Raw genomic sequence first — 23,304 nt, 5'->3', positions numbered from 1 at the left:
GAACGAGCATTGATCGAAGAGAATCTCGTACGAGTTTCTTCTCGGAGTTCATTGAGGGGTTTTGGCAATTTTTTTCTCCGTTTGTGACACGCGTGATTGATCACAGGCACTACAAACTCTCGACAGCATAGCCGACAAATTCCCTGTGGCTGACAGAGAACGCTTAGTGGAAACTGCACAGACGTCTTTAGGGAGCAAAATGTGAGTTAAAACTAGGCTTATTTCAAACCTCAGAGACCTCATTTTTATTTTTATTGTTTTTTTTTTCTAAAAGTCGGAGCTCGTTCATCCATTCAAAGTTATGAGTTGCAGAGTGAACAAATGCATACGACAATTTGCTGAGATAGCTGTTGATGCCGTACTGTCGGTGGCGGACCTTGACACGCGAGATGTAAATTTTGAGTTGATCAAGGTGGAAGGGAAGGTATGTTTTTTGGTTTTTGTTCGAATCGTGTTCAATTTTAATCATAACTGATGGAAACTGCTTTTTTCTCATTAAATGTATATTTATGGATTTTGTTTCGGTGAACTTTTAACAAAACTTGGTGCTTTTTCTCATGTTTCACCATGAACTGTGCACTTTTCGTGGAAACAAATGACTAAATCAGAAGATCGGAATGCCGAGACATGCTTTGCGATATGTTTGCCAATATTGCCAATGTTTTTCCTGGAAGGAAAACTGATATGTGAAGCAATTTTGCTGCAGAATTATTCCACATAAATATTTCCGTCTCTTAAGAGAAATTGTATCGAATGGATTTTTTTTTTAATGTGAAGCTAATTCTCTGAAGCTGATGAAAGTGAAGCATATATGGAATATTTCATATGCAGTAATAATGAGTTTGCTAAAGGTCATTGGAGGAAAAAAGTTTCTTTCATTCAAACGCCTGAAGGCTTCATTTCATATAATCTCCTATGCGTCCGTATGGTTTTTCTCTCCCGCAACTAACGATTTTCTGCGGCAAACAATTATTTATTAGCAAATTCTTCTCAAAGATATTTCAAGATACTGAGAATCACCTACACTGGTTCGCAACTACCTAATTCCATTGCTAACTTATTCCTAGGATTTAAAGATATCTCCACTTAACACGGGGTGATTGTTTTTCATTCTCTTTGTTTATCAATTTTCACTTTGGATTCGGATTTTGCTGACATATGAATGGATCAGGGCGGGTGTAGTGTAGCGGTTAGAGGTTCCGCTACCTGCACGATCGGAGGTTCGAATCCGCCCTAGTGCTCGACAAGCCTTACATCCCTCCGGGGTCGATAAATTGGTACCAGACTTGTCTGGGAGGATAAAAGCACTGACTTGACATATCGGGTAGCCAAGGCAAGTCAACGCAAGTCATAGGTAGGCCAGTTACACGTTCGTAAACCTCAAGCGATTCTGAATTGAAGTGAACGTGGGGGCGCATCCCAAGCGGATTGATTAACGCCGGACACTTTATCCTTTATCCACTTATCCTTTATGAATGGATCTTCTTCTTTGCTGCAGTTAAGATTTCGTATAGTCATTCTTATCATATCCTTTAGTTTCATTTTTTTAAATCCTATTTTTGCTAAGTTATGTTTACGTTTGGTCGTTCACAGCCCCTATATTCTAATGAGTTCTTGCGTTGAAGGGGGTAAATGTAACTGGTTTACCACATAAGTGATCTTTATTTCAGAAGATTTACACATAATTTGTTGTTTTCTGCCTATTATTTGTAGAAAATGTGACATACAGACTCTCTAAATGTATGCATAATCCCGTTTTAAATCGACGTGTTGTTTGTGACTTATTCCCTTATAGCAGCTATGTAAATTATATTTATTCAAAAACGCATTTTCTGTCATGTGAATCATAGTCACAATCTTTGATGCCGTAATGTGTTTATGTTTCTGTAATCTGTAGCTCTAAGGTGTACTTGCTATTCAAAAACAAACTCGATTATTTGTCGTGGAGGAGTGATTCGCTAAGGTGATGTTTGAATGATCGAGAAAAAATATCTTCATCTTAAATTTGTTGCAAAATTACAACCAGATAGCTGGTGCTAGCTACTTCTTCACAAATAATTCGCAAAAAAAATGATAGAAAAATGTCATAATTGTCCCATTTATATCACCTACTTAACGAGCAGTGCGAACTTTGTGACTTTTTCCAACTAAGGTCATTCTGCTTTTTACGCGCGACACGAGACGAACGTTGTTCAAATTTCAATGTCGTAAATTAAACATAAAAGGCAACCTATCACGAAATTTTCGATATTGCCATCTATCTTTTGCACCAGTAAGTAGTGGTCGAGGTGTAGTTTTAGCTCACGATCGTGAGAGTAATTATCTTTGTCCCCACTCACGAGTCCAGCCAAAAACGCGTTTATATTGGACCTTTTTGGTTCCCACTACCCGACGATGCAACCTATTACGGTTGATAGGGACACGGACAATCCGCAACGCGATTGGTTGGCTGGAGCACCTCCTGCTACTTATTTCAGTTATAATAGTTGGATTCTGGACGTTAGACGACGACAGGGTTGTCTCGGTCCTGTTTCGTAAGAAGATAGTCGGGATGACGAAACCACACACGGCTACTCTACGCGCCTTTTTCTGGATTTGTGGAGGTTCTGTTCATGCAGAGATCCCAACATCGAAAATTTTGATACGCTGTCCTTAAGCGGTCATGACGTCATGCGAATTTTTGTAAAGTTCTGGCAACGCACAAATATTCACACTGACATTTTTTGAAAGGGAGATTGACAGCGGGAGCCTGCAAGGCTGCAAATGCATGCATTTCACCTGCATTCGTTTCGTGAGCTCAACTACGAAGGGGCCCATCCTTCTAACTAAAGAGTTTCATTTTGCATATTGGTTAAGTTACATATTGTGCGTAATAAAAAGCACGTCGTAAGCACATATGTACTTTACAAGAGCATTAAATGAATGTCAAGCGAATGAAGACTTAATTATATGAGCTCCATCAATTTTCCCCACGGTTTGGAATACAAATGTGAGACTTAAAGTGATATTAACATTTTGTCGGAAATGCAACCAATAGGTTTTTTCCGCTAATGCATGAAGTTTTCTCAAGCAGTTGGGTCTCACTTCTCTCATGTGGCTCCGGTAACGTTCTATAAGAGAAAGAAATCCAGAAAGTATAAGATTACACTTCGGTACAAAGATATTCGAAAGAAGAATTGCGCTATAGTTTCCGTTTCCGAAGATTTTGTAGAAATGAAGTCTCCATTATCTTCATTCTGGAACGAAATTTAAAATAATAAGATATGTTGCTCCCTAACCTATTCCATCCTAATAGATCGACAAGATAACAAAAAAAAAATTGCAAAAATTGCGGGGGAAATGGGTTAGGGGCTCCTGCTGTCCAGTACTCATCACGGTTCTATGTAGGAGTAGCTACACAAGTAGTTTTCTCGAGACATGATCGCGTTATGCTTGAAAAGCTCTTGTAGATCCCATGCTCAGATCGGCTAGGCTCGAGTATCTTTGGAACCCTCTTTGTACGCTTCTTAAAGGCATCACTCCACGAATCTGAGATGATACGGATTTCAGGTGGAGTATTCGTATACGGAATCATAGATTATGGATAGGTGGATGATTCCGCCCATTTCTTGCTGATTGGTGTAAAAAAACAGCCCGGAAAATGCGGCGTGTGCAAACGGCTGGCGCGCTCCAATCGAACTCGTTATAGAAAATAACGTGCCGGAACGCTCGCAGCCGTATCTTCCGGGCCGTTTTTTTACGGCAATTAGGAAGAAATGGACAGAATCACCCTTCTCTGCATAATCTACCATCTCGTATACGAATACCCCACTTGAAATCCGTACCACCTCAGATTCGTGGGGTGATGCCTTTAAAAAGGTTTTGTATAACTCGTACAAGTACATAGAGAATGTCACGAAACCTCAAACATGAATATATGGCTAAACCGCTGCATTCAAATCAGCTTCATACAGGCTGCCAGCGTGTTTCATCAGTGCACGCGCATATATAAGAGCGGAGCTGCCATGCTGCAGGCATTGACAAACGAACACCGTCCGTCTGGTTAGGGAATTAGAATGGAATATCTAACAGGTGGTGTTGTGCATAGCGCTTTACCACTGTCTACACCTTTAGCACAGATGTTTTGATAGTGCAATTAATGCCAGCTGCTAATGTCTGAGTTTTGCTTCTTTACTCCGTAATGAAAGAATTAATAGAATTTACGTTCGTCATCGTCAAGAAAGCAAAATATATTTTTTTCGATTATTTCCGAAATTTCCTACGTTCAATTTTTGCATTTTCTGCAAAACTTTCATGTGGAACAGACGAAATGAACAAAAGTGCAGTGTGCTTGGTGGAAAGGTTAAAAAAAACTAAATCGATAGCCATCTGGTGAAATGAATGTGCTCTGAAAGTAGCATCGATTGAGTTTTTTATAGGTTGGTGGACACCTGGAAGACACAGTGCTGGTGAAAGGAATCGTGATCGATAAGACGATGTCGCATCCGCAAATGCCAAAGGAATTGAAGGATGTGAAGGTGGGGATCTATGGGGACGGGCTTTTTGCTCTTTGTTTAATACCGTTGCCTGGAAATAGCCAAGAACATACGAAGAAAACTTGATATTTATTGGTTGGCATGAGGTAGAACGCAACGTTTTTGATTTAAACACAATTAAACTACGGGATTTCGCAATCACACACACATACACAATTTTATGCAATTGTTTGACGGCTTTTTGATTGCAGCTGCTTTTGTTCGCTGCGTTGTCCGAATTTTTGCTTCGCCGGTGAATTTTTTCCCGGGAAAATCAATTTTACTTGAGTTCTTTCACTTCAGTTTTTTTGTTTTGTTTCTTCTTTTTTTTGTATATTTCATATGGACATGTTAAAATACCTCTGCATTAGATATCGTAGGTTCTTGTAGTTGTTCAACCTAAGAGATCCTTGAGGACCCTTCGATTGTTATAGTAGGCAACAGAACATAAAAAATATCTCATTCATGAGTATTTTTCCTCTGAATTAATATTAACTCTAAATTTAATAATGATAAATGTGTGCCTCAGTAAATGTGATGAACTCTTTTAGGTTGCTATTCTCACCTGTCCATTCGAACCCCCGAAGCCAAAAACCAAGCATAAGCTCGACATCACATCCTCGGATGACTTCAAGGCATTGCGTGACTATGAGAAGGAGACGTTCGAAACCATGATAAAACAGGTATCTAATGTTTTGGTCATATTTTTTGTGAACAGAACCTTTTTTGCTGTTGCATTTGCCATCAAAGTTGTTTTTTTTTCCTGTATTTTGTCTTTCTCATATTCATTTCTTCGTTTTCGTCCGTTATTCATGCTTATTTCATGCAGTTAATGAATACTTGTCTAACTATGACTTTTTTCACGTGTGACGTAGCATGCTTGCTTGTTTTGTTATAAGGTCGCCAGGCATGACTATGACAAGGCGAAATCGCTTTGCGCACTTTTGTCGTTGTTCGGTTTTTTTTCCTGCTTCTGAAAGAGCCTGGTAGTATGGGCCGGTAGTTTGCTGCGTTGTCCTGGTGACGGATGCGCCGTATTCTGGGGTGTCGCATTAACGCGTGTTTGGAAAGTTACTAGATTTCATGTGATTTTGATGACATTCTCGTGGTCAGTGTGTTAGCTGCATAAATTGTGTTTCGAACACAACTTCTTCAAAAATCTTATCCGTACGCGGAAACACAAACATGGCGGAAACTGTTTCATCAAATATCACCTCTAGCATATCAGTGGTAAGGATTCTGCGCTATGATCAATTTCTTCCGATGCAGTAACGTGTTCCTTTTTCTTCCGCTAGAGGATTGTTCCGTGAGAATAGGAAATGAATGAGTAAATTCTGGGGAATTGTTTAGTCCTACTGGTTTTCTAGTGCCTTTTGAAATTTATGTTGTCGGAATCATTGTTTTTATTTGACGCTTTAGTAACTTTGCACGAACACTCTTATAAGCTGATAGTTTGCAAAAATGCGTTTTTGATTTATGTGTTTGCTTCCTTTCATGAACAATTTCCTATTGTTCCCTACTGTAATGTATATGCAATTTTTTGTATTTATTCGCAGATTTTTGTAAGCACATGTAAAGTACATTACATTGTCAATGAACTGTTCTTTGTAGGCTGCAGATAACTATTATGAATTCTGTTGCACTTATGTTTACTATCACATTGGCACACATTCTTTGACGTGCTGGTATTTTTCCATCCTCTTCGTACATTCTTCTATTGAGTAGGATATGTTCTTAATCGTACTTTTGCCTTTATTCATATTGGACCGGATTCAATCAAGAATTCGCTTCAAGCAATGGTCGCTGAGCGACATATCTGTATTATCTATATCTGTATTAATCAGTATGAAGGGGGATAGCAATAATGCGTAATTTTGGAATGATATTTCCGCTACGTCCCGCTGTAGACAAGCGCAAATGTCTTAGCCTTAGCCAACACAATTTGTTGCATCTTGAATGTCGACCGATTTTTTTTTCTGAATACTCAAAAAAAAAGTCTGATTTTACCTTCACGAGCAACTAGCGGAAGCGTTTTTTGATGGAGTAGACAGGAAATTATCAATGCCAACGATTTTCAAACTGCATTGCAACGCAACGGAACTGAAGGCGTGCTATAAGTGCAAAACTTGCTGCAAAGTCTATTCTCCGAACTATTTAAGCTGCTCATTACGCGCTTACGGCTCATGTGACTTCCATCCCTCTCTATTATGGATCTTCCTGAATGCGGCGCTGGAAATAGGGCTTGCACTTTGAGTGAACTTACGTACCTAAATTTTATTGCACTCTTTCCGTCGCTTCCTTTCCATATCTTTTCTTTCTTCAGCTTTTCTTCAGACTACATATTTCCCTTATTTTAGGTTAAAGATAGTGGCGCAACTTTGGCTATCTGTCAATGGGGCTTTGATGATGAAGCAAATCATCTTCTACACCACCATGAACTTCCTGCTGTTCGATGGGTAGGAGGTCCAGAAATTGAGCTTCTCGCTATCGCGACAAACGGACGCATTGTGCCAAGGTTAGGCTGTCAATCTCTCATTCTTCTTCTTAAATTCACAATTCCTTTTTTTGGATTTCCATGAGTATCAATTAAGATTCTCGGAGCTGACTCCGTCTAAACTTGGTTCTGCCGGTCTCGTCCGTGAGATCACTTTCGGAACCGCGCGCGATCGTATGCTATCCATCGAAGAATGTCCCAACAGCAAAGCAGTGACCATTTTCGTGAGAGGCGGGAACAAAATGGCCAGTTCTCCTTTATAGTTTATGCCTCATTGGCAGCAAAGTGGAAGGACTCCTATTTCAGATTATTGACGAAGCTAAGCGTTCGCTGCACGATGCGCTTTGCGTTATTCGAAACTTGGTTCGCGACGATCGCATCGTTTACGGAGGTGGCTCTGCCGAAACCGCTTGTGCAATCGAAGTTGCCAAAGAAGCTGATAAGGTTAGAATCTACCGATAGTTCATTATTCAACGTTGAACACGCGCAATTCCTACAAACAACTTGTTTGCTTCATTTATGTCATTATACTAACGACTGGATCAGACATCTATGAAAGATGAGCTCCTAATCCGACGTAGCATTAGTGTTGTGAGCTCTTCCGCATCGTATCACACCTCATCGCTCATCTACGAATGAAACCATCCAGACTCTATTACCATCTTCTATGGATTTTATAAACGTACCAATATTAATGTCATATAGCCTCGTTTTTACACGAGTTTTTTTTTTGCGTATTTTTTAGCAGTGTTTCTGTACTCGGATTCTTACTTATTTTTTCACTCATTTACGTACTTTTTTCGGTAACTTATGTATGTAGTTTTGGAAACTTCATTCCAAAGGACCTTGAAGTTTAGATCTACCTCCAATAAGTCGTTTCTCTGATAATTAGACTTTTTCGAGTTTTTGGTTAGGTTTTAGATCACGAGTGAAAGAGTCTCCTGGGATCTGTTCTTTGCCATCGGTGCAAAATTTACCTTCATTCACCCTAGAATACTTTTGTTTACTACTAGAACTTTAATATTTTCATTTTGCTTTCAGATCGAAGGAGTGGAGCAATACGCTTTCCGTGCGTTCGCAGATGCCTTGGAAGCAATTCCAATGGCATTAGCCGAGAACAGCGGACTGGGCCCCATCGACGCAATTACCGATTTGAAGGTTCGTCGAGCAGTGCCGCTGCTGTGTATCGAAAATTTCTTCCCTATATTTACTGGTATATACAATTCAGGCGAAACAAATCGAAACTGGTAAAGCGTATCTAGGGATTGATGCACTTTTCTGTGGTACAAATGACATGAAAGAACAGAAAGTCGTTGAGACGCTCGTCTCGAAGAGAGAGCAGATCTCGCTAGCAACGCAGGTGGAGCTTTGTTTTATTTCATCGCTGTGTATGAATGAGTAATTACATCTACCGAGCTCAATCATTCTGTACGTATCAACTCAGGTTGTTCGTATGGTACTCAAAATTGACGACGTTCGAGTTCCGGACGATGAACACCAGTCTCCTTATTGAGAATCACAGCCATACAAGAGGATCTAGCAAATCTCTTTCTTTTCCCTTATTGGTTTTGGTTCCGTTATGTCTCTAATGATCTGCGTATAATAATCTTGCACTATTGTTGCCGTTTCCGTTACCCGTGTAATAGTTTCCTTTCTCAGCAATCCTTGCAAATTGATCCCTCCTACTTCTTTTTCTGAGTCCTCAAGTTTTATTTCACGCTTTATTGCTTCAGCTTAGTGCTAGTTCCCATTGAACCCGGCTCATATTCTGCAAAGAAATCAGACCATAAAGTTTGTTCCTGCGAATAGCAAGCTCCTTTTTTTGTTGATTTTCATTGTTTTGATGGCATAAATGTTGTCCACAATCCTTGAAGTTCTGTTTCATTTCTAGAGGTTTCATGCCGTTTATTTGTGGCTTTAAAATCACACTTGGTTCTTTTCAAAGTTTTTTTTTTTTTAATTCTGCTATCTAATTTCATCATTATAATTAGGCAAGAGTGAAGAAGAATAATGACAGTGTAAGGTCGTCGTTGTTGCCGTTTCCAGTGTAAGATGTCGTCTGTGGTCACGTCCAACGGTCATGCCGCTGCGACAGCGTCGCTTAACAAGGAAAAGGTGAATGATCGTTCGCTTATTCATACCAGTTTTGTTACTATTCTCTCTTTCGGATTTCTTTTTTTTTCGAAATATGTTTTTAGTGGAACTTTGAAGAAGTTTTCTAGATACAGCTTACATATCTTTCAATTTCTTCGGTCACAGTTTCCAATGAAGTTGGAAGTAGAGGTAATGTAATGTAATCTAGAGTGCAAAGTCATACTAACATAAAGTCATAGTCACTTTCATTTAGATCTCTTGTTTACAATCGAAGTTGTGTACTTAATCCAGTATAACTCATTGTCTTCTTGCAATTGCTTGTACTTTGAGTCAACTATAGTTTGAGTCTCCAAAATGAGTTTTTTTTTTCTTTTTCAAGAAGACATGGCATGTTTTATTCTTTTGGCAGTTTACCATTATGATTTTTATGTTTTCTATGACATGATCAAGGGATTTTTACAGCTATTTTATTATTGAAAAGGAAATTAAAGCAGGTGAAATACGGCTTTATGTTCTATTAACTGCATTCTTTCAATCAATATGAATGACTAATAATACTAATTAAAGCCCTAAGCCTAAATAGTAATGTTTTCTAAGAAGGATTTTTTCTTCGGATTTATTTCAAAAGAGTGAGTATGAAAGAGCCCCTTGGTATTATAGTACATTGACAAAACGAATTCCAACGGAGTGATGTGAATAAATTTTTATCTTTCAAATGACTTCTCTGAATGAAATGACAAGCGTAGATTTGCGTGAATTAGTAGATAAAAGGTATATCATTGATGAGGAATGTGAATATGGTTCAAAGCATCTTTTTAACGTAGAATTTCAAATTGTAGATATTTATAGTGACTGCTTACTTTTTTGAACGTCCACAAAATCATGTAATTATTTCATTCTTTTCTGCTCTTCAGTAGAATGCTATCCTTTTTTCTGCCGAGAACAAGCTTCCACATATTGCAACATCACAGACGCACATAGTTTTTTTCTTGCATATTGTGGACCATCTAAGATTTGCCACTATCACAGGTTTCTGTGAACAACTGATCCTTTTTTCAGAAGTGGTAGATTTTCCACAACAAATGATATGTAGAAGGAGAAGAAACATAATGATTTCGAGGAAATGATGAGGAGTGTAGAGCAATGGGCACTTCTTACTCTATAAGTAATAATAAACCTGGAGTTTTATTAATGACGGGCTCTTTTTGCTCCATAAATGATAATAAAGCTGACATTTTATTAGTGCCACCTAAACGTAAAAATAATGTAAGGTCCCATTATCGTTTATCGAGTGTTGCTGCTTCTCTCATCCATCATTAGACTCGGTTCGGTCCGCTATGCAGTTACTCGCGAGTGGTGTGCGTGTTCTCTCATCGTGACGTCGGCGAAGGAAATTATTTTGGCGTTTCGCCATGCACGAACCAGTTCCCACGTTGTCAAGTTGCGTCATTGACTATTTGGAGAACGATAACTTTCTGAGGTCATCGCAACAGACATTATTTGAAGAAATCATCCACAACCTCTTCAAAGATTTCTTTATTCGTTCAAAGAAAAAGTTGTATTTTATTGGTGTCTTGAAATTTGCCATCATTTTAGTGGTTCTCCACCGAATCCTTAATGAAATGTCGATCAAAAAAAGCCGAACACTTATTTTATTTTTGATGTTTGAAATTTTAAAGTATTTTTTCTAGAACATCATAAGGATTGATCATAACCACACCACATCGATTGTTCCCTAGTTTCATTTATTGTATTACTATTACATATTATTATTTATTGGTTCGCGCATCTCCTAACTGTATTTTGGTCGGATCAAAAGGAAAATTAGGATAACCCAGGTATATGATATTTCTGAACTGCTTGTATCCAGAAATAAACAAGAAGTCCTGCTTCTCCCGATATTGAATGTTAAGAATGATCCGATCAAGTCATCTCTGTTAGTCACTTGCCTCTTTTCTTCTTGCGTTAACTCCACTTGTTCTTACAACTGTGTACTACAAGTGATCGGGTATTCAGTCGACCGTCGAATCGGTATGACAACACTTTAATGTCGATTTGTGATCATTTAAATCATTGTGATGATTTAAAGATGTTGTCTAACAATTGCAAATGCTTGTTGTTGTTGGTGGTGTTTTACGCGTGTTTCATCTAAATTTCATATCATCGTCTACATCTGTTAACAATATTATCATTTTAGGCAATCCGAAAATCATGATTTTGTTCTTATAGTAAGGTCAAAACGATATGAAGAGCGATGTAGTTACGCGAATGAGGTAGCAGTTGGAATCGATGCGGAACTATCGTGAAATACAACGAAGAATAGTGTCAGCAGGGATCTCGCTAGCTGCTTTCCGCTACGTTCCGCCGCACCGCTTCGAGTGCAGCAGCATACGCAACTGCACCGTGCATCATGACGTTTTAACCCCACTATACATTCTTTCCAGTACTTAAATCCTCAATTTAACGGATATATATGTTATACCGTGCCAATTTCAGCGTGTACAAATCGTGACAAACGACGTTTCGCCTGGCGCTGATCTTTTAGAGACGCCGAACCCACAAAGATTGCTCGGGCTTGGCGGCACCACACCACTAGGAGGTAGGAAATGTTCTTCAAAGTTACACTTTTTAATGAATTCTTTTGGTATTGGCTCAATTAATGCGGGAGTTTTGGTCCTGGTCGGTGATCATTTAATTTTAATCTTTTTTTTCGATTTGTATGGTCAGTAGCTGGTTAGAGCGTGAACCCATGTGCTGTTTTTAAGAAATTCAAGCGCAAACCCTGTCTACTTATATCGTATCTGCGATATTCTCTCTCACATCTGCATTCCACCGATTTGCTATCGAATGAATTGCATTTTAATTAGCAGCAAAGTGATGTGTGATGCCAAATAACGGTGGTCACGACTCAACGCTGCCATCCTTTGTGCTGTGATTGCGCTGTTACACTCACTATGCGTTGACCTGTCTGTATTACTGTATTATCATTGGAGTATTGTCGTGTCTTTTCTTTCTGTTTTCTGCTCCGGTCCAACTTCTACCATGATCGATTCTTAAAATAACTGCGTTGTAGTAGATGTAAGGTGGGTAATTTGTTTTGGTGAAAGTTGTTGTTTCGTGGTTCACCCTCATCTTAGTCCTTTTTTGCATGATGTGTTGTGTTTCTGCATTCGAGTCGTAAAAATCAGAAGAGAAAAATCATTGCAGAAAAGCAATATGATTTGATTATTTCAAATAATGATTCTGTTACATTTTTTTTTACATCTTTCAAGAGAAGATACACTTCCTACTCCGTTCACAGAGCGGTAGATTGTGACATGCGGAGTCAAATTAACATAGGCTCACAGAAACAGATCCATATCGTCTTGAAACGAATAGTAGTTTCTCACGTTCTTCCTTTTCCTCCTCTATAGTTGGGAGCTGATAATTTTTTAAAACTATCAAAATAAGGCCTATTGTAATAGAGTAAAACCTCAGCTTGTTTCTCTGCACACAAGAACATCGTAGATCGTTGATGCAGACCAGTATACATAGTTGTTGTTTTGCGCAATATTATAAAATACCCTCATAATGCTGCTTGAAGCATTTCATTCTGCTATTTTGCGGCAATGCACTTCACTATTATACTACTATGCTACCGTCTAAATAAAACCTCTTTAACTTTATTACAGTAACCTTTCACATATCCTCTCCGTGTATCTACTCCGTTCTTTCGTACATTTTGTGCATCTAGAATTAGCATCATCAACTGTTACTTTCTTTTGCGACTTTTCAAGCAGCATCTTTCACTACGTAATAAAAGTGTGAGAGAAAAGAACAGCTAGGGAGAGCCTTGTCTTGTAAGAATAGACTTTTTGCCATCATTAGTGCAACTTCCCTGGTCAAGACACCCATTTTCGGTTGTTTTTAAAGTTTTTTTTTCTTTTTTTTTCTCATTCTAATTTATCTATATTTTAAATATCGCTCGTTCCTAGTTGGTATCAGAAAATAAATGTCACGGCTGCCTAACGTGTTTTTAGTGCAACTGGCCTTCCTTAACAATTCTCTTTCTTTTATAGCAAATTTCAGTTTCGTCGAAGGATTCCCACATATCTTCTCTTGCATTTACCGCTTGCAAAATCTCATAATACAATTTATTGCAACCTTCTGACTTGAAAAATCAATAAAATGAGCAGAAAAAGCAAAAGCAGCGTATCACGAAATTGACATAGTACGGAAATCGCCGAGAAAACATACGGTTCGGATTATTGATTATGGAAACGACTCCCTCTCAATTTCCCTTAGTTGTCCTAAGAAAACCACGTGGAACCCCTTTAGTTCCCACTAACGCTTGCCCATGCACACGCTCCGATCCCCCCAGCAGCCTATTCATTTTTTTCATTTGAATAAGCTGGTGAGGAGACCATATCAATCTTCGACCGCTCGATCGCGAAGGCGGCACGTGCACAGGGGTGGCGCATTATAACTGATTTCGTTAGGAAGAACGCCGGCTCCCACTCCGGTGTTCACGATTAGGCGAGGATGTGCGGAGCAACGCCCGTTTCTGTAATCTACAATCCGAACTATACGGGTTCCCGGGGATTTCCGTGTAACGCCAATTTCGTGATGCGCTGCCTTTCAACAAGGTCCCTCTTTTTTCAAAAGAAATCTACACATGGACAGTTTTATCAGTTTCCCACCACTACGGCCAATGATTCCAGACTTTCCGCTAACTGCCGAGTTGATGCAGAAGTGCATGACTGTAAATCCATTCGAGGCGAAATTTCGAGAGGCGAATAGGAAACTGACGACGGGAGCATTGGAGGCGAACGGTCTTGTGCCGGCAACAATGTCTTTGCCAAACACTAATGGTTAGTCGTTTTTCAGCATTTTATTCTCAACCAATTCCACTGCTTAGCTTCCTATTTTCCAGACAGTAATAGTGAAACTTCAGCGTTTTCACTGCTGAAGTTACCGTCGTCGTTATCCGATTCACCTGGAATATTTTCGAATATAAGCATTCTGCAAACAGATGCGGATGGTGTCGTCAATGAGAACTTGAAGACTGCCGATATTTCGAAGTTGCTGCTCCAGGTGAACCGTTTTCCATTCAGGATGCTACAGTTAAATGATGTACTGGAAAGAGTGTCTAGTTTCCAGATGAAGGATACAAGCTCCTCGATCTCAGATGGATCCAGCACACAGCAGGCGCCGCGAACTGCCGATGTCCTGAACGCGGTGCTCGATATGCACTCGGATCGACTGCATACTATCAATTATATAAACAAGCAAGTTTAAAAAGTTATCATCAACCTTCCGGATCTTGTTGTTGTTCTTTCTATTTATTTTTTTTTTGACATACATTTGCCTAAGCCCTTTTAAAATAATGCGTTTGCTTTTTTGTGTACTTTGTGCGTTGCGTCACTTCAAATGTCCAATCTTTTCAAAAAAAAAAAAAAAAAGATTACATCACATAAAGTGAATTCTAACGTTGTGAAATGTTCGGAATGTACGACCATAATTTGAATTCGTCCATAACAAACCACGAAGGTCTGGCCGTATGCTATGCTCGATTAACTCATTGTAGTGCTTTTACTCAGTTACACTAAGTAGATTTGGCGGCTGCACGTAAGCTCACCGATCTTGGGGTTCAATGCGGCTAATAAGTTGTTTCTTTCCATATATTAACGTTAGATTCCCGTAGAAATTTCGGAGCGACTTTTAATTCGCAAAGATGTTGAAGCATAATCTCATCCACTTTTTAGTGATTGTTACCTATTAAGCGTGATTGCCAATATTTTGACTTGAATTTGACTTTGCTGTAAGAAATAAGTGCTCCTCTATTTTGATTTGTCAAAACGTCTTCAAGCTTTACTTTTTGTCTCTTATTTTCAAATTGAGTAAGGGAATTTCTGTGGAAATCTGTACAGTCGCGCCAGGAGGTGTAGTCTAATTTTAATAAGGACTGACTCCTTGCGTCTGCGCTTCTGTGATCTTTTTTTAAGGCAAAAACATGGATGCGAAAATTGTAGGTTATTATTATTATAGTTCCTTACCACAATATTTAAGAATCATTGTAACACAAATGGTAGACTATGGCTGTTTGCAGACCTGACTTCTCAATGTTCTCCTCGTTGACGCCAACAGGGTCGGCACCGAATTCAGCAGGTATTTTGGCAGCAGCCGCAGTTGCACATTGCACTCCATCAACGAGTGGGGGTTTGCTAGCACCTCCACCTCGAAGCGTTACCATAAGCCCTGTACAGTCCCCACGAAATAAGGAACAGCCAGTTCTTGAGTGAGTAATTCCTCTTATTTGTTTTGTAATTGATTATGTTTATTTGAGCTCATACTCAAATGAACTCTTCGGTTGTTTCAATGTTGGTGGAGCATTTTCAGAAAGCGTTCGCCTGGCGAACCTGATACGGTTACTCCTGCATCTTCTCAAGCTCATCTGCTTTCCGCATTACATTCTGCGGCTTCAGCAGCAGTAGCATCAACTGGTGGTGTCGATCCAGCAAGTTGGGATCCGCGAGATGTGAAGCCTCCCGTAAGCAAACATGTATGTAAATCGATACGTTATTATAGTCTTGCAAATAATCGGAGAGATTTCTTCGTTGCGGATAAGCTGTTATTATTGATCATTTTGAAGTTCTCTTTCATTTTTCTTTTGAAAAAGTTTCCTGTTTATCTTCTGATAGGCATATTTTATTACTCTACCTTTGGAACTGGTATTTATTACATGTGTTGGTGCGCACTAAATTTACAAGTTTTGTGCGAACATTTTTAGGAGAGCTGTTTTCATTGTTCTTTCACTTGTTTCTGATTGATTCGCTTTAGATTGTTTGTTTTCTTTTTCTTTCCTGAAGTTGTTACAAGATACTTCAATTTTTTTTTCTAATTTTATGCTATTCGCAAACACATGTTTGCCTCAACTTTTTCAGATCCTGTAGGTCGTAGATACATCAGAAATAAATCATTACATTCATCAAAAACAACAGCAAAATTTCTGTCAATCTTTTCCTTGTCCTCTTCCTTCTAGTTCCAATTTTAACCAAATCTATCTTCAAACATTCCCAGTTAATTGAATAATTTTCTCTTTCATCACTGACTCACTCGTCACCCAGTTTATTACATATTTTCATTTATTTACGTTCTAGTGAGAAATTTAGAATGCTAGCGGCTACTTTGAGCAAGAGGACACGTTGATGCCATCTTCGAACTGTGGCGGGCTTCCCCCAACAGTCGCTGCTCCTGGCGCCTCCCATCTCCTCTCATTGGATGATCGGACTTCCTCGAAGACTAGGTAAATTGAAAGAGTCTCTTCTTCCAATGTAAAGCATTGTGCAATTGGAACGAATTTCAGCCCTGAAAGTACCACTCCTGCTCCAACAACAGGTAGAGGACGTGGTCGGGGACGGGCGTCGTTGGCATCTGATATGCCGCCAGATGAAAGGAAGTATGTCCTTATCGGTTGAATCCAAATAAATGCGGTTGATTTTTGTTACCTATTTCTCACAAAGTTCCAGAATGACGATACTTGAGAGGAATAAGGCCGCGGCTGTCCGCTACCGGAAGCGGAAGAAGGAAGAACACGACGATATGATCTCCCGTGTGCACACGTTGGAACAAGAAAAAGTTCAATTAAATGTAAATTTTTCATTATTCTCAGAACACGCTTTCCAAAAAGATTTCTTCAGATATGATACGTGTGTCCAAAAGCTTAAAAAAATGTTTCAGACGCAAAATCAAGTATTGCGACGAGAACTAGATCGGTTAACGGCGCTACTACGTGAGCGAGAAGCTCGATGTGTGTGCCTGAAAGGAATGCCGTTGAGCACGGATCCTAGGGCCGATTCTCCTGTTGAGGTGAGTTTTTCTTGGTATTTGTTCTGATCTTTTTTGTTTTGTTTTTCCATTCATTCCGGAAGTTATACTAGTTATAATTTATTGCCTACAGAACACCGCGCATATAAAAACTGTATCCATAGCTTTTTTCATTTCATATTTTGTAGGATACATTCAGTTATAATGTTAGAGTACAAATGTACAGTGGAGAAGTTTAAGTTCAAGTTAGACGTAATTAAATTCTCCGAAATGAGTGGGTTTTTTTTTCGTACGGCTACCAGCATAACTTAGAAGCAACCGAATCATTTCCGGATAACAACCTCTGCCACTCTGTGCGAAACTATTTACTCTGCTTTGGTTATTAGAGACTAATGTGCATAAAACTTTCCAGTACAACGAACTTTTTCATTCCTTTCTATAAATTCATTAGTGAGATGAATTCCACAAAAAGTATGGTAGTTATAGGTGGATCTGTTGTCAACTCCACAACACAGCAGCATGTACATACCACAAGCACAGCAATTGATCAATGGTTTAAGCCTGCCGAATGGAATGGGCTTAAAACGGCCGAAAATGTAATTTGCGGTTCTGTCTAAAAGAGATCTACTTGTATTTTTTTCCTTTAAAATATGATTAGTTCTTCATTTCTTCCTGGTAGTTTTTGGTGTAGGTTTCGTCTAGAATTTACTTTTTTTTCCACATGGTGTACTGATCTTGTCGCCACCTCAGTTTTTCTCCTTTCTTTATTTCAAATACCTTTTTATTTGTCAAACAACTACTGCGCTCTAACTACCCTTTTCTTCCTCCAAATAACGAATTTTCAATAATCAATCATATCGAGCTGGTCTCGATGTACATCACATGTAATCTTGGGCTTATCGTTCCCGGTAACGAATGATGTCAGCCTTATTGAGGTCGACATTGTCCAGACCGTATATCTCACTAATCATTCTAACGTCCTGCATCTTATATACAAATTCCTAGCTGTTTTTTTTTCTCGTTTCGTCTCAAATTTTTGTTTCGACTCTCGTTGCCATGTCCCCATCGTCTCAGCTAACGATATCTTTGAAATAGTCAGCTTATCGCCTCAGACATTGAAAGCAAAGCAGCAGTAAAGCGAATTTCTGTAACCCCGATATCATTACGGACAACGTACAGAACGCTGAATACTAAGCGGTGTTTACTTATATTTCAGGTTGTTAAGAGTTGTGCGCTTGTTTTGTCTTTTTTTTTCTTGTTTAGTGCAAACTGGCGTGAACACTGGCATCTTTATCCATTTCCTTTTTTCCCCTAGTAAATCACCCTCACTCTCAGAAATCCAGCTAGTGTTCACGCCGCCCACGCTTTTTAATTTTGGATGTACACTGTTTTTTTTTCTTTTGATTTCTTCGCTAGAAAACAGTTCTCTGTCTCATATTGTTATTTTGGTGCATTTTGCAGAGTCTATTATTTGTCTTCATCTCTATTTGATTTTTTTAAGAGAGAAAAGAAAGAAAAATGAAGAGCAAATTATTTCCCGTGTGTTTTTTCGATTGTAAATCGATGTATCGCGTGAATAAAATTTGGTCATTCTGGTAAAATTTTGTGAAAATTGAGGAAGTAGAATATATCCTCCAAATGGAAATTGTAGTGGTATAAGTCCCAAGTTCGATCTTCCTTGAATCTTGGCATTGTAGAGTTGAATCGTGCACTACCTCGTTTGACCAGAACCAAGATTGTTATTCACCTTTATTCTGGCTTACGTTTTAGCGTTATCACCTCCTTCAGGGCCTGGAAAATCAAAGACACATGTGATCTACCCCCTCAAACACCTCGTAGCATTTCACGATATGACTAGCAAAGAGATAGTTCTAAGGCATCGTCAGAGAAGCAGACCACAATAGCGCTCACCCTGATAGTCGTTAAGTCGCCATCTTAGCGGACCACCGGTTGTGTGAGTTGCGCCGCTAATAGTAACTAATAACTATGCCCATTGCATCTGACCCCGTAGGTCAGAACCCGCATAGATCTTGACACGGCTCCAGCTCGTTGGTTACAGTGATGCATTCTTCCTTACGATTCATGGTTGGACTTTTGGCTGTCAAGTAGAACCCTTTCAATGTTTTCCGTGCCAGAGCGTCGGATTCGCGTGCGAAGATCGTGACTGCTGTTGTTGGAATGGGTGTTTCCGTGACACTGTCTGCGAGGGGCATCTAAAGGGGTAGACAATTTTGAGTTTGCGAGCCCATCTAGGTGCTCCCTGACTCGAGTGCATAGTTCTCTTCCTGTTTCGCCAATGTGATCAGCCCACCATAGTTGACAGGTGATCAGATAGAGAACTTCCGATACCACGCAGTCCCCATGCTTTCCATTCAGGCATACGAAGCAGTTTGGTGATTTACAAAGTCTGTCCTAGCCACGATTGAAAACCAGCTGCTTCTTCAGGTTCGCAGGTGGTATGTCCACTACTCTGATCGAGTCTTGTAGACTCACGTGTCGAAAGCTCGTTCACACTGCATTGCTCATGACATCGGAAACAATATCATCCGAAATAACACTCAAAAGCAAATAAAAGCAAGGTTGAAAGGGATCTTTGCCGTCTCTTCTGCTATCTGGTGCTGGCGCTGTGTTATATGGCTCTGTTTTGATTGGGAAACTTTTGATGGGTACACACTAGACTGAGCAATGTGATTTGCCATGATCACAGATGCAATGCGCCCTTGGACCTCAGATGAAACCGCTGTAGCTGTTTTAAACATCTTTTCAATGACTGCCTTTTTGGTCTTCTAGGTGCTGAATGGTAGTGATCTAGAATGTTCATAGAACTCGGTTTTCGGTAACACCTCGTTTTCCAATTTCCCTTGTATAAATGAACCTGAACATTGAGAAACGGAAGAAAATTGTCCATTGGTTTTTCTCTCGTGAACCTAATGTACCGGGACTGTTTATTAAAGCGATCGGAGCAACCTCAACCGCGCCGCCCTTCGCGCAGCGATGCAGACAGTGTTGGAGCGGCGACAGATGGAGTAATTTGCGGTTACAGTAGCTCAGGCGGTTTCCCAACAGCGGCTACCTTCTTATCTCGCACTCCGTCTATGGCTGTTGTAGGGGTGATGAATGCCATGCCGCTGACAACAACTGGGTGACTGATTTGTATGGCCGCGAGCAAAATCTTATACAGGGTTCCCGGCACGATGTCATGTGACTCCCGCGCACATGATTGTCTTGGGTTCAAATTCGATGTCAAGAAATCAGTAAGGCGACTATATTGAAATATACACTTTATGCAACCGGTACTATAGTCGGATCAAAACGAAGCTTGAAGCTCGGTGCAGTTGCGTAAGCGACTGTGCTCAAAGCGGTCCGATGGAGCCTGCAGTTCGGATCGAGGTGGGACCCTCGACCGCTCCACTTATCGCTCTAATGTCGGAGTGAAGCTTGGGATTGTCCCACTCCGCTCTCAACCGCTCGCTCTACTGTGCCGCTTCGACTACTGTCGCTTGCGCACCTGCACCGAGTTTTGGTCGTTTTGTTCCGATTACAGAATCGTTGAGAACCCGAATAAAAGTTGAAAAGTGATCGGAAGGAAAAGTTATGTTTTTTAATTGTCACAGAAAGTGACTGTTGCTCTTTTAGTGATTTTGGCATGGGAACTCGTTGAATGTAAAAGGCTGGAATCGGTTTGCTACCTTCATTCTGGGGCAGGTGTAGCGCAGTTGCTGAGGTTCCGCTGCACTGTCGGTCAATGGTTTGAGACCGCCCTAGAGCCAACCAGGCACTTCATCTCTTCGTGGTCTATAAATTGTTACCAGACTTGTCTTGGAGGATAAAAACAGTGATATATCGGGCGGGTTTCGCTAGTCCTTGTATACATAGAATAGACACGCGTTCGTAAGCCTCAAACTATTCTGAATTGATGTTGAACATGTTGGTGTATCCCAAGCGGATTGATTAACCCCAAAACATTATCCGTTGCCGTTTACAGTCGGAACAAAACAAGCTCGGTATAGCTTCGTGGGTGTAAAATTCTCAATTTTCAAGGACTGTATAGGTAGGTGTTTGACGGGCAGAAAAATTGTAGAACTAACTCTGAAAACTGCATTCCAAAGGTCCTAAAGCCGAATTCCAGACAACCCTCAGAAACGTCAAAACAGCAAAACTTTAGAGATCGATTCGTGCACTTTTATACACTGCCGAAAAAAAAGAGGAAGAAAAAACAAAATCGCGTTGTTTGATGCCGAGATTTCAATAAATTCATAATTTCGAACAAAGAGGGTTCCAACGGTGGTCGGTAGGGGAGAGAGGCACTTAGAAGCATCACCCCACGCTGCACAAGGCTGGCGCGCTCCAATCGAACTCCTTGTAGAAAATAGTGCGCCAGAACACGGAAGCCGTATCTTCTGGACCGTTTTTACGACAACTAGCAAGAAATGGACGGAATCACCCCCCCCCCTCTTCATAATCTACTATCCCGTATACGAATACTCCACCTAAAATCCGTACCACCCCAGATTCCTGGTATGCTGCCTTTAACGCTTGCTTTACTTTATTTATCCGCTTCATTACTACTTTGGTGTGCGGTTACGGCGGATTTTCATGGATCCCAGTGTCAAAGTGCTCAACGACTTCAGCGACTGAAACGACCCGTTTCCCTCGGGGGCCAACTCACAGCTGCAATCAGACGAGAAGATCGCAAGGTTAGCTACTTATGAGTGGAGTGCCACTTATGATGACGTCTTTTTGCTTTTCCGCTCGGGTTTTCCAGAGATCCATTGAGAGAGGATTAAGTCGATGAGTTAAGAGCTTTTATCTGTAAACAGATTTATTAATAAATTCCCACATATAAATTTAATGTGAGTTTCTGCCATTAGTACGCTAAGTAGATGTTTTCATGTTGATACCTTGAAGATCCACGTACTTTTTCTTTGTAAGAAATTACATTTTTCTAAGAAAAATTTTCAAGAGTCACTCCAGCACATAGATGTCTATTATTCATTGTGTAGGAGTCATTTTTCTATTTTAATAATCAAATTCACAATTAATTTGTGAAATTTCATAAAATTAAAATTAATTGAAATGCAAAATTTCTCTAAAAGTTCAAATGGCATCCAAATGAACCGCAGCGTAGCGGAGCTCGCTTGAGCTATGGCTCTAGAAATTTCTCAAGTTATACATACTCAAAAAAAAAGAGAAAAGTCAGTTAGTTAATCCAGTTCAGTTACAGCTCCCAATCTTCTCAAAAATGAGTTTTTTCTCGGTCAATAATCAGAAAAGTGATCGTTTAGCTTTGATTTTATTCCTTGCAGAAACCGAAGGACCATGTTTTCTAGAAAAAAAAAGCCGACGATGTTATCACCCTTTTTTCTAAAGAAAGAAAAAAAGCTGGCAACGATGCCGCAAGTGCGCAAAGGCAGCTATTCTAAGCGGGAGGCACATGATTAGAAGAAATGTTCTTTTTGCGTGCTGCCCCCGTCGCTTCCTCTATCGAATTTCAGCTTTGATTGCGGTCGCGCTCCATTTTCAGCGGCGCTCAGTTTCCATGTGTCTGCATTTGTTGCCTAAGGTCATCATAGAGTTCTTCAGACAACTCCTACAGTTGAACGGGTCGTGTTTCTCTACCCCTAGCTCCTATTTTTTTCCTACCACAAATTATCTGACGTTTTTTTAGTCAGTTAATGGGATCTAACTAAAATTTCGATGCTTATTATTTGATAGATCAGACATTTCTGTCATTCCTCTCCCTCTGTCTAGATTCATTTTATTAATTATTTAAATCCATATGTTTATTTATTTTCATTCAACCAGTTCTCTATGTCTTTACTAGTACTATTCGAGAATTAACAAGAATTCTCTATTTTTCCCTTTTCAAAAAAGAATTCTGGACGTATTGACCATTTTGTACTGTTGTTGAATCTCATCATGTTGAATACGTAGCTTTTTATTGATTTGTTGATGATTTGTTGAGCTTTCCTTGATTTTTTGGATCTTTTTTTGATTTATTTATTTTTACAAATCAATAGAAAGCTACGAATTCTGGATGGTCACTGGATGAAAATGTTGGTTTTTTTTTTTGACAACTGACTACCCTCACCCCCCACGTTGAACATTGAAGGAGTCTCAAATCTAACTAGAACTGTACTATTCTATTTAAAGGCATCACCCCTCGAATCTGAGGTGGTGCAGATTTCAGGTGGAGTATTCGTATACGGGGTCGTAGATTAGGGAAAGAAGTGTGATTCAGTCCATTTCTTCCTAATTTCCTAATCTTCCTAATCGGCCCGGAAGATGCGGCCTCGGGGGTTCTGGCGCACTATTTTCTACAAGGAGTTCGACTAGAGCGCGCCAGCCTTGTGCACGCGCCGCATCTTCCGGGTCGTTTTTTACGGCAATTAGGAA

The 23,304-nt window shown here is 39.8% G+C and overlaps 2 protein-coding genes across 4 annotated transcripts in view; both read left to right on the top strand.

The window, feature by feature from the left end:
* RB195_011727 (uncharacterized protein) overlaps window positions 1-8,521 on the top strand; it is a gene marked incomplete at both ends in the record, with an annotated part of 29,409 nt that extends 20,888 nt beyond the window's left edge. The window contains 10 exons of the mRNA XM_064193265.1: window positions 107-201; window positions 313-424; window positions 4,419-4,517; window positions 5,066-5,197; window positions 6,872-7,029; window positions 7,106-7,253; window positions 7,315-7,452; window positions 8,050-8,166; window positions 8,237-8,368; window positions 8,453-8,521. Coding sequence (XP_064050848.1) covers window positions 107-201; window positions 313-424; window positions 4,419-4,517; window positions 5,066-5,197; window positions 6,872-7,029; window positions 7,106-7,253; window positions 7,315-7,452; window positions 8,050-8,166; window positions 8,237-8,368; window positions 8,453-8,521 — 1,200 coding nt within the window. The remainder of the gene's footprint in view (window positions 1-106; window positions 202-312; window positions 425-4,418; window positions 4,518-5,065; window positions 5,198-6,871; window positions 7,030-7,105; window positions 7,254-7,314; window positions 7,453-8,049; window positions 8,167-8,236; window positions 8,369-8,452) is intronic.
* A 539-nt stretch (window positions 8,522-9,060) lies between these two features.
* On the top strand, window positions 9,061-17,508 carry RB195_011726 (uncharacterized protein; the record flags this gene model as incomplete). 3 transcript variants are annotated; one of them, XM_064193263.1, is made up of 12 exons in its annotated part: window positions 9,061-9,123; window positions 11,599-11,701; window positions 13,803-13,952; window positions 14,036-14,175; window positions 14,242-14,369; window positions 15,191-15,379; window positions 15,481-15,643; window positions 16,254-16,387; window positions 16,448-16,540; window positions 16,611-16,731; window positions 16,822-16,950; window positions 17,395-17,508. In XM_064193263.1, 12 exons carry the CDS (start codon window positions 9,061-9,063, stop codon window positions 17,506-17,508), a joined length of 1,527 nt encoding a protein of 508 aa, XP_064050845.1. The 3 variants fall into 3 exon arrangements, with proteins under 3 accessions (XP_064050845.1, XP_064050846.1, XP_064050847.1); XM_064193264.1 differs by having other exon boundaries at window positions 14,015-14,175; XM_064193262.1 differs by having other exon boundaries at window positions 14,015-14,175; window positions 16,605-16,731.
* Between the last annotated feature and the right edge of the window lie 5,796 nt (window positions 17,509-23,304).

The sequence above is a fragment of the Necator americanus genome, chromosome III (assembly GCF_031761385.1).
Source record: "Necator americanus strain Aroian chromosome III, whole genome shotgun sequence".
Lineage (NCBI taxonomy): Eukaryota > Metazoa > Nematoda > Chromadorea > Rhabditida > Ancylostomatidae > Necator > Necator americanus.
This window is presented reverse-complemented; position numbering and strand designations above follow the sequence as displayed.